Consider the following 11503-nt stretch of genomic DNA (forward strand, 5'->3'; position numbering starts at 1 on the left):
ACACTGTAATAACATGGGAATGGTTGGTGATATTAAAGTCCTGTTTGTGGCACATTAGTATATGTGAGGGGCAAACTCCTCAAGATGGGTGGTGACCATGGTGGCCATTTAGAAGTCGGCCATCTTGGATTCAACTTTTGTTTTTTTCAATAAGAAGAGGGTCATGTGACACATCAAACTTATTGGTAATGTCACAAGAACAACAATGGTGTGCTTGGTTTCAACGTAACTTTCTTTCATGAGTTATTTACAAGTTTCTCTTTGTTCACAGCCATGTCGAAGAGGTTAACACGTGAGGAGCGGATCGAAATTATGTTGATATCTGGTGAACGCAGTAACCGGGTCATTGCAGCAGATTTCAATGCAGACCCCCTACGAGACCACCCATCTCCCATGCTACAGTTAGCAAACTGCTTGCTAAGTTTCGTGAAACTGGTTCAGTGTTGGATTTGCCAAAATGTGGACGCAAGAAAACTGTCAGTAATGAAGAAACATCAGTGGCTGTCCTAGCTTCATTCAGCAAGAGCCCACAGCGACTCGCCACATGTCACTGGAGAGTGGCATTAGTCGAACATCCCTTGGGCGGATATTAGCTACTCACAAATGGCACCCTTACAAACTCCAGCTACTGCAGCATCTCAACGAGGACGACCCAGATCGGCCACAGAATTTGCAGAATGGGCAAAACAAAAATTGGAAAAGGACCCTCAGGTCACGCAGAAGATTTTGTTCAGCGATGAGGCAAACTTTTATGTGAATGGTGTTAACAAACAAAACCACCGCTATTGGTCTGACACTAACCCACATTGGATGGATCCCTCCAAGACTGTTGGAACAACAAAAGTGATGGTTTGGTGTGGTATATGGGGTACAACGATAGTGGGTCCATTCTTCATCAATGAAAACCTCAAGGCCACTGGATATTTGAAATTGCTACATGATGATGTAGATGAACAGTTTCCTGGAAAGCGGATTGGTCGTCGTGGGCCAGTTGAATGGCCCCCAAAGTCTCCCGATCTGACCCCTTAGACTTTTATCTTTGGGGTCATCTGAAGGCAATTGTCTATGGTGTGAAGATACAAGATGTGCAGCACCTGAAACTACAGATACTGGATGCCTGTGCTGGCATAAATCCTGTGGTGTTGCTATCAGTGTGTGCAGAGTGGGAGAAGAGGGTTGCATTGACAATCCAACACAATGGGCAGCACATTGAACAAATCTTATAAGTGGCCAGAAACTTGTAAATAACTCATGAAAGAATAAAGTTACGTTGAAACCAAGCACACCATTGTTTTTCTTGTGACATTACCAATAAGTTTGATGTGTCACATGGCCCTCTTCCTATTGAAGTTGTATCCAAGATGGCCGACTTCTAAATGGCCACCATGGTCACCACCCATCTTGAGGAGTTTGCCCCCTCACATATACTAATGTGCCACAAACAGGACTTTAATATCACCAACCATTCCCATGTTATTACAGTGTATCCATATAAATGGCCCACCCTGTATTTTCCAAGTCATCAGCATGCTGTGCTAGTTCCTCTACCCACTTCTTCAATGATTGGAGTTTGCCCAGGGTCACCGTCGTGACATCCGCCATAGCCAAGATCCGGGCGTCCGCTTCCTTTATGTGCGTCTCATGGTCCTCCAGTTGTTTCCCTTGTGCTTGTAAATAGCAGGGAGACCCGGCTCGAGTTTATCTTCAATGACTTCACAGTTACTTCCTGAATCACCTCACAAACTAATGGATGTGTTCCAATATTCAACTCTGCATCAGTTCCCATGCTAGTTCCCTCATTTGCCTCTCCGCTCTGCAAGTTGGGGTCCCCCACAGTGTTGGGTATTACAACTTTCCTTCACGGCATGTTGTCAGACTGTCCCAAAAACTAGCTGCTAATGCTCATCCCAGGCTTACAGATAATGTCACTGTAGTAACTTGTAATAAATTGCATTTCTAAAGTTATGGGTGTAGAATCAGTGAACTGGTGTACTAGCACTCCCTAGTACAACCTCACTACAAGCTGCCATCTTGAAAACCAATGACCAATGGTCTTTTAAAACTACTTCAGCCTGAAATATAAATATCAAATATTATAGTTTTTGGATTTTACCCGTTAAAGAAGAAGAGTTTTGCCCTGTAAACACCATCAAAAATGAGCATCCCTACATAAGCCACTAAGTGTTTCCCATTCAAGGTTTTAGCATGGCCACAATTTGCTGCAGGATTTCATCCATCAGCAGCAGTGCAAACCTTTGGCTACTGGGAGGTAGTAGAGCATTGCAGTCTTTGTTGAAGACCAAAATATGGGGATAAGGAGTCCATCCTGTGACTGCTTCAACCATATTTTCACTCTCACCTTCAGATGAGTCAGAGTTGGACTCCAGCTGGTCTGTTTCTACGTCCGAGGCCTCCTCCATGTCAGCCCGGAGGAGTATGATGTGTCTTTTCCAGAGGCTCCTCTGTGCTGTAAAGTCTTGCCATCTTCTTGCAGAGAGTGCTCCTGCACTACTGCTCATACTTCTAACCATGGCTGCAGTGCAGTTGCATAAATTACCTGAGCTTTGGTTCTTGCTGCTGAGATAGCTTTGAAGCTCTGAAAGGTCACCTATCAGTAATTATTATTGAATTAGTTTATGACACAGTGTGGCCTTCTAAGAAAAAAAGACTTGCACACACAAAATTATCTAACATCATTAGCAGCACACGTTCATCATTTCATTAGCAAGACACCCATTTGGTTGGACAAATATAAAAACAAAACATTAAAGGCAAGTTGTCAAAAATGAAATCTTAGCATAAAGGAATTCGTTAGTTGATTTGGGATCAAAAATTGTATTTTCACTTGTTTAAATGGGACATGTTTTGGCCGGAAGATAAATTGTGGCGGCTTTTGCATGGCTTAGCCATTTTAAGCTTATTTAAGGAAATGAGACAACAATTCTAAAATGAAAATTAAAAATTATATCTACTAGCAAATATGGGGTTTTATTCGTTCAGCACAGCCAAAATAGCACAAAAATTAAAACTTGGAATGGCACAAAATGTGCCCAGAATCATATAAGAGTTACAGATGCACTTAAAATGTGGTTCTCTTTGACAGCCATAATCGTAGAGCAAAACTGCTTTACAATAAAAAAAAAAAATAGCAACTCTGGGAGTGAATGGTAAATGGACTTTAAAGCACTTTTCTATTCTATCTGTGCACTCAAAGCGCTTTATAAAAGCTGGGACAATTCCTGAGTCAGATCATTCTGTATCCAACATTTAGACCCTGATGGATGCATCTGTGAACAACTTTGGTATCTTTCAAACAAACTGGATCAGCCAGGGACCAAAACACCAAAACTTCCTGAGGTACATCCACCCCGGTGTGACATTAAAATTGCCTTCTGAGAATGCACTTAAAAGTCCTCTGCTGCCACCCTATGGTATAGCTTCAGAAACAATTTGACGTTTTTTACTTAATGACATGATAATAGTAAGACATGGTAATATTTTTTAAAGACTGAGCACTAAATGTAACACTGTCAATGAAATAGCATTTGTACTTAGAAATATAAAACAATTAGTGAAACACAAAATGTAAATACAGATAAAGGGATGAATATTTATAATATCGACAATAATATTTTTATATGTGCAATAGCAGGAACAGGAAGTGCACACCACATCAGCAAACAAACAAAATCACTGAAACTAGTGATCCTCATGATTTACTGCATTGTGACAGGTGTGATTTCTGGTAACAGCTCTCTACTTGCGCTAGGAGCTTTAAGAGTGAAGAAGGGTTATATGGGAAGAGCTTCTTTGTGTGCAGCCTCGTTACCACCTCTCTAAGCTGTGACAAACAATGGACTGCTCTGACTGATATTTCACCTGTAAGCTGCCATGACAGAGATGCCATGTTTGCATGTGATGTTTCTTCACTCTGCAACACTGGCTGTAATAATCCTTCCGGTCTTGGACTCAGTAAAGCTGTTGACTTATATTGTTTCCCATTCAAGGCGCAGACAGATTCCACTGTATTCTCAGAATCAGACTCATCAGAAGTATCATACTCTACAAGGCGAAGCTCTGAAGCCATACCTAGCCTTCCAGCTGGTGGAATAACACAAGAACCAGATTCTACTTTATCTGGCTCTCCTTTACATTTCAATGTTGACCTATCGGCGCCTAACTTCTTCTGCTGTGAAAGACAACAGTCTGACATAGTGATACGTCCACATGCTGCAGCGAAGCCCTGCCAATCATCTCGGAGGCATTTCAAGTACTGCACAAAGTACTCCAGGAAGCAGGTTTCAGCTGAGATCAGAAAGTCTAGGAGGATGCTATAGTCAAAGGACATGCTCTGAAGCAGAAGCACAAAGTGACAGTGAGGGTTAAAGCCAGATGCACAGGCCGTCTCCAGCACTGCAAATTCATCCATCCCAGACATCAGTCTAAAAATGAGAGAAAAATCTAATTAGAACATATCACGTAAACACTAACAGCTTATTTGAATTTTTCTCTTCTGGTAAAGTGAAAGACAGTGAAGTATCAGTAAACAGTGACAGAAACACACACATGTATATTTTAAATCTGAATACTTTTACATGTGTAGAAGTTATCTTTAAGTATCTTTAAAGATGGTAAACTAACATCAGGACCTCTTTACCATTATAGTTTTTATATCATACCCAAATCTGGTATCTGTTTTACCTGTAATGAAGAAATATGTAGAGCAGAGCTTTAGCTGCCTCCATCATGTCATCATCCTGTTCTCCAAACAGCATGCTGATCCAGCAGCAGAGATGAGTGACCTCTCTCTGTTTGAAACTGTACTTTCTCAGGAAGCCCCACAGACTCTGCAGGTATGCATGAACCTCTGTTGCAGTCTTCACTTCTGTGTTAAGAAGATAATCATACGCCTAAGCCACAGCAGAAAGCATATAAAGGCTTTTAAGATCATTGGTAAACTTTCTGGGTGAAACCTGGCCTGTTTAGAGAAAGCGATTAAAGGTAAAGACCCGACAATAATACAAAGAAAACTGCAGCAATCAAACAACCTCCTTTGAGTAAACATTTGGCGACAGTGGAATGGAAAAACGAAACTCTTTTCAAAAAAAAAAAAAAAGTAAAAGTAAAGTGTAAAGTAAAGTGTGCGTGTTAGTCCCCCATGGGGAAATAGTTCCTCTGCATTTAACCCATTCACCCAGTGAAGCAGTGGGCAGCCACCAGTGCAGCGCCCGAGGAGCAGTGTGTAGGGACGGTACCTTGCTCAGGGGTACCTCAGGGTAGCCGTTCAGTGGAGTCGAACCCCCGACCTTCCGATCATGGGGCCACTACTCTACCTACTGAACTATCCCTGCCCATTGGAGGACATAAAGGACGAAACCACCGTCAGAAACTCCGCCAGGGAGGAGCAGCCATCTGCCACATAACCAGGTGTGGGTGATGGCAGAGAGCCAGGACAAAAAACATTTTATTTATTGATATCTATTGTCCACCTGGCACTTCGAGCTTCTCTCTAATTTATCACACTCAGTTCAGATAAAATAATTACTGTGGGTGACTTAAACATAGATGCAGCTTCAACTCTGCATTTAATCTGTTATTAAACGGCTTCTCTCCAAATGTAAAAGGACCCACCCACCACTTCAATCACACTCTGGAGCTTGTTCTGACATATGGCATAGAAACTGAACATTTAACAGTTTTTCCTGAAAACCCTCTTTTGACTGATCATTTCTTAATAACTTTAGATTTACAATCATTGGCTACACAACATTTGAAATATCAAATGTCATTTTCAAAGCATTTGTCATCCAGATTTTTGTCTTTGATTTGACTGGTCAGGGGAGAGAACAGACACTGAGTGAAAACATTCAGCATCTCTTTCATTGTTTTTCCACTGAATGTGCTGCTGAGATTTCTGGGTGAGGAAAAAAAACCAGTACTATCACAGTTATCAAAAAGAAGAGCTTCAAATGATTTGTTTTTAATTTAATTGGTTTAAAGTTCAGCAACATCTTTAATTGTACTCATGCAAAAATGATAGATCATCAACCACGCTGGTATTTCTTTTTAATTCTCACCTGATCCTGCAGCTGTTTGGATGCAAAGCTCTATGGACTTGAGAATAATGAGGCTGACAGCTCTCAGCATCATGCAATCCCAGTTCTGAATCTGATCTCCCAGAATGTGCCTGGTTCCTCCAAAGAAAGCGCCAGACTGCATTTGAATACTCAGTAACCAATTGTCAGAAGCTGCTTTTAACACAGTCCGAGCTAGAATGCTCATATCAGAGCTCCAGTTTCCACACGTCCTCCCTGACGCCACATCGCCTGAAATCCAGTCCTCTCCAACCTTCTGGAGGATTGCTCTCTTTAGAAGAAGCAGCACTCTCTTTTTAACATAATACTCTGAGGAGCAGCAGATGTTTAGGAGGGCCAACGAGTGAAGGTGGGTTACTCTCTGACTCTTCAAACGGACACCAGCTCCACATACCAAACTAGAAGAAGTCAGCACCTCAAGCAGGTCTAGCAGTAGACATAATGATGTTCCCCAGTGTGAGCTTCTGGTAAAATCCACTGAATGCTGTGACATGTGTTTCTTCTCTTCAGGGAGCAGTTTTGAACATAGAACACTTAGAGTGAGGTCAAAACCTACCAGAAGTGTCATGAGCTCTAATGGAAGGGGAAAAAAAGGCATTCAAAATGTGAGAGTAGACAAAATCAACCGTCATCCTGTAAGCATCATATCTGCCCATATCTTACCCCAAGGAGTTAGCCTAGCTACGGAACAAATGATTTCAATAAACTCATCTTTCAGTAAATTCATTTAAATGTTCAAAATCTTAAAATGTTCTGGCTGCAGTTTCTACAATTTTCTGTATTTTTGTTACCATTATAGCCTAGATATCGTGGATTTTGGACTCCTTGAAAATGAAAATTACTAACACCGTTTACCTCGATGAGCTCCTTTAAGAAGTTTTTTGGAGACTTCAGTCAGTGACCACAAACAGGCATCTAATTCAGCACCAGGCCACGGGTTCTGAAATGCTTGTTCACATTTCCTCTGCCAGGCAGGACTGATAAGTCCCTAAGAAATTTAAGCATACAAGCACTCAAATTCAATTTTAAACTGTCAAATCACAACAACAGTCGCTTCGAGGTGCTCAATACTGAAAGGTAAAGACACTAAAATTTTACAGAGAAACCCTAACAGATAACCTCCTATGAGTAAGGACTTGGCAACAGTGGGGAGGAAAAACTCCCTTTCAACCTTCATTTTAAAAGAGAGTTCCTTTCCACTGTTGTCCAACCCGTCAGAACCAGGTCGCGGCAGCCATCTGCCATGACCAGTCGGGCGGGGGACCAGATAAAAGACATGCTGTGAAAGAGCCGTTGATGGTGAGTAAAAAAGGGTAAGAGAAGGAGAAACGCTCAGTGCATCTTGAGAGGACCCCAGCAGCCTAAGTCTACTGCTAAGTCCTACTAAGTGTGGATTCAAGGTCACACGATTCAGCCATAGCTGCAAGCTTTCAGAAAAAGGAAAGTCCTCAGCCTAATCTTAAAAGTAGAAAGGGTCTCTGTCTCCCAAATCCAAGCTGGAAGCTGGGTCCACAGACAAGGTGCCTGATACCTGAAGGTTCTGCCTCCCATACTACTTTTAAATATCCCAGTAACCACAAGTAAAGCTGCAATCTGAGAGCAAAGTGCTCCATTGGGGTGATATGGTACTATACATCTTCCTGATGGCCAAAATAAATGATGTGGCTCTTTGTTGTTTCACCCTGGATAGTGCTTCTGACACTTGGTCTCCTTCCCTCCGCTCAGCGTAGTCTCAGAGGGCTAGATGAAGAAGCTTCATTGTCTTGATGTCAGTGGATTTGATCTCCTCCTTTGGGTGTAGGTGGCGATTGCCTTGATCTTGTTCTTCCCATTCACCTACTTCTCAGGACCTGCCTTACTCGCTGGGTTGTTGTAGCTTTCCTAGTAGCCTTTTCATGGTTCCCAATTGGCTATTTTCAGTGTGTTGCCTTCTGATAGACCTTAGAGGATTGCAGTAACTACCTTTCCTCTCTTTTTTTACTATTAGGGTTCTGCTCATCTTGTGTAGCTCTATGAATTCCAGGTTCCATGTGTGAGGTTTTGAGTCATAGGCTTTCTTGTAAGTCCAGGTGGTGCACAGGCTGGCCAGTCTGGTCTTAGTCGTACAACCTACCAGTTGCTGAAGTTTTACCCTAGAACCTTCTGGCGTCTTCTTTTACGTTATTTTAAACGTTGCTTTTTTCACCATTCTTAACATTACACACAATGAACAGTGTTGCATATTTTTTAATAGTATGTGATTTACAGTAGGTAGGCTAAAGCGCTTCGGTCATCTCAGAGATGGAAACAAAAAGTCGTTGCTGAAGACGAATCCCCAAAGAATGACTACTTACAGATTTGCAGATAAGGTAAAAAACACAGTTTGATGCCGTCTTTGCAGCCAGATGTGAGATAATGTGGTCCTCGGCTTGGAACCGCTTTACCTATGGAAAAGGTAATTAAATCAATTATTAAGATAACTTTACGTCTTTACTCCCTGAGCAGTGGTAGCACTTACAAGGTGCGTGATGAGATCCATGTCTTCAAGCAATACTTTTAGGACCTCCGCAAAATAAAACCTAACGTCTGGATGCAGCCCCTGAGACGTCAGATTGGAAGAAACCCTCCCGAGGAAAGTCATGCACATGCAAGTCAGCTCCGCACTGTTTTCACCGCAGTACTCTGAGGGGGAACCTTCTCTGCCTTTCCCGTGGACAGGTCCACAAAAGCCGGAATATATTACGCCCGCTACATCGGCAGCATTTTGGGGGGGATACGATCCCGCAAGAAAGCATCTGTACGCTTCTGTCAAACAGTTAAAAAGCCCTGTCATTACGGACAGGTCATCGTCTTTACAACTCATATTGCCCTCCATTGCGCGGCTACTTCCGCGTGGATCTCCCACGTGATATACACGGAAGTACCCCTACAAAATACGTGAAGCATTACCAAAATAAAACAAAAAAGTCTAATAAATGAAAACACAACTTTATATTGTTGTTGTTGTTTTTACATTGTGGGGAATATATAATAGTGAATATAATACTAGCACTTTATTTACTACAATGACCATGGATTTATATAATGTGTCTAGTTTCAGAAAGTTCATTCTGTCAAACTGGACGTTTTCTGTAGGAGAAAGGTTTCTTCATCCAAACCACTCCTTTAATCTCAGCTGACTGCAGAATAATGATGGAAACTAGCTCCACTGACTAACAATGGGCCGTGAGGTTAGTTTTATGATCATTAATCTGCAAATTGATTAATCAGAATAGCATCATCATATATGCACGTTTCCTTGCCTTTCTGATTTATTTTAAATTAATTGCATCCTAAAATTCCGTTTCATACGTCTGCTTTGCAAATGGTAGTTCTTGGCGTGCTGTGGAAATTATACTTATATTGTGAAAGTCTGCAGACGGAAGTGTTATTGTTTTTGCTGATGGAGTCACGCTGCTGAAGCTCTTCGCAGACACTCTTTGATTAAGTCTCAGTGTTGAACAGTTAGATTATTCTTGTCATTACCTACAAAGATATGGATAAAAGTTTGACACTAGCTTCTTTGTTTGGTATTGTATTTGTGCTGAAAGTAACGGAATAATGCAGCTTTGACAACTTCAATCGTTCCGTATACCTGAAAGCTGATTGGCTCAGTTACACGTCGGTTCAGCGTCTGACAAGTAAGTCTTTGTTTTATAGAGCTGCTGTTTTGTCAATAAAGGCGTAGAATTCCTTTTAATATCCACACGCGCTGTGTTTGGGGGTTTATTTCTACCCAATTATAATAGTGTAAAAAGTCAAATGAAGCCAAATAAAATTAAAAACGAGCGAATGAGTTTGTTAGCTTTCTGGCTAACTAGCTTCAGCTAACCTTCTAAGAACGTACAGCCGTAGACCATGGGTTATTCTAAAAGGATCTACTGTCGTTACACTTTCTGGGGTGGTGGAAACGAGCTATCTTCACCGCCGAGCTTTTGTAAGTTATATCTGTATACTTGTGCGTGCTTTGTATTATTGGTCATGTTAGCAAATAAAGCCACGGTGATGTCTATTGTTTATCACAAACGAGTTAAACTAACGAGCCAAACTTTTAAGGTAATGACAGATAGTTACGTTTTCATTCATTTGCAAAGTTTTCCCAGGTTGGCTAAAAAATTGTGTAATTAGTAAGTTTACCTTTGGGTAGTGTATATGCATATCATAATTTTTTTGTATTTAACTCTCTGGTTGTTACTATTGTTTGGCTGTTGTGGTTTTCAGCAATAAATGGGGTGTATCCATAATCAATTGACTCTGCCCGTTAGTGTTCACAATACTCTTCATTGCCTCTAATCTCTTTTTGATGACTGTGTTTGTGTGCCACAGGGAAACAAATTCTCAGTTCTTCACAGTGTGCACCAGTACATCTGCAAAGCAGCTCTGATATGACTAAAAGAAGCCTATCTCTTCAGCTGGTCCAAAGGTACATTTTAATATCTAAAACATTAGCTTTTGTTTCTTTTCTTTTTTTTTTTTTAACATCAACATAATTTCTCCCAACAAGGAAACCAAAAAAACTTGCTAGACCTCTTCATCAAGTAATGGTTAAGCCTTTGTTAGCTGAAGCAAAAAAGTGACTGTCTCTGAAATTCCACTGTTGTGCCTGAACATACGTCAAACATGTACATTTTCAGATAACTTCATTTATAATTACATTTTTGGGGGGAATATATAAAACTTTTATAGTTTTGCCTCTATATTATTTAAATTCCAAGTTTTCTGCTTTTTATTCAGTAAGACTGAATTAAAGAAAAATTAATAAATTATAGTTTTTACTCCTAAGTTCTGAATGTCGTGGAGTAAAGATTTGTTTGCTGCTTTATACATTATTTGTGCAATTCTGAGATCAACCAAATTTTCAAACTGTTAATAATTTAATAAAAAAATGATTTGATGGTCTTTTGAAGTGTAGCTCAGGTGGTAGAGCACCTGCTAATCAGAAGGTTGGTAGTTCAATCCTCGTCTCTCCAGTCTGCGTGCCAAATATCCTTGGCCAAGATGCATCCGTCAGTGAATGCGTGTGAATGTTAGATAGGAAGCTTAGATAGAAACAGTACAGTATGCTTGTGTGAATGAGGCAAGTTTTGTAAAGCATTTTGAGTGCTCAGAGTAGAAAAGCGTTATATAAGAACCAGTCCGTTCTATCACGATATAAGCCAAATAACTATATTTGTAAGATTTAAATGTGCCGTTGCTCACAAGTAAAATGAGAAATAATCAGCAGCTTGTTTTGATTTAAATATTTATTTCCCATAATCAGTGTTGGGACTAACGCGTTATTAAGTAACGCGTTACAGTAACTACGTTATTATTGTGGTAACGAGCACGGTAACTAGTTATTATGCCAAAATCAGGAACGCGTTACTCGTTACTGGGATTTAGATAGGCTC

The 11503-nt window shown here is 40.7% G+C and overlaps 2 protein-coding genes across 2 annotated transcripts in view; one reads left to right on the forward strand and one right to left on the reverse strand.

The window, feature by feature from the left end:
• Window positions 1–3643: 3643 nt before the first annotated feature.
• Window positions 3644–8976, reverse strand: lins1 (lines homolog 1). The gene is made up of 6 exons (XM_005742868.2): window positions 8593–8976; window positions 8429–8518; window positions 6951–7083; window positions 6078–6668; window positions 4702–4885; window positions 3644–4442 (listed from the first exon to the last, which is right to left on the reverse strand). The coding sequence occupies exons 1-6, from the start codon at window positions 8947–8949 to the stop codon at window positions 3710–3712; spliced, it is 2088 nt and encodes a 695-aa protein (XP_005742925.1). The 5' UTR covers window positions 8950–8976; the 3' UTR covers window positions 3644–3709.
• Window positions 8977–9512: 536 nt separating this feature from the next.
• Window positions 9513–11503, forward strand: part of asb7 (ankyrin repeat and SOCS box containing 7) — a 15032-nt gene continuing 13041 nt past the window's right edge. Inside the window, exons 1-2 of the mRNA XM_005742869.1 lie at window positions 9513–9754; window positions 10440–10536. The gene's annotated coding sequence lies outside the window, so the exon portion shown is untranslated. The remainder of the gene's footprint in view (window positions 9755–10439; window positions 10537–11503) is intronic.

The sequence above is a fragment of the Pundamilia nyererei genome, unplaced genomic scaffold (genome assembly GCF_000239375.1).
Source record: "Pundamilia nyererei isolate P.nyererei 1_Seehausen unplaced genomic scaffold, PunNye1.0 scaffold00124, whole genome shotgun sequence".
NCBI lineage: Eukaryota > Metazoa > Chordata > Actinopteri > Cichliformes > Cichlidae > Pundamilia > Pundamilia nyererei.

What these genes read in the sequence shown, in the direction of transcription:
- lins1 (XM_005742868.2), bottom strand. Translation starts at nt 8,949, where the DNA reads ATGGAGGGCAATATGAGTTGTAAAGACGATGACCTGTCCGTAATGACA. An exon ending in TTTACCTTATCTGCAAATCT is followed by an intron (nt 7,084 to 8,428) that starts GTAAGTAGTCAT and finishes TAAATTTCTTAG; the next exon opens with GGACTTATCAGTCCTGCCTG. An exon ending in TACATATTTCTTCATTACAG is followed by an intron (nt 4,443 to 4,701) that starts GTAAAACAGATA and finishes TCTCATTTTTAG; the next exon opens with ACTGATGTCTGGGATGGATG.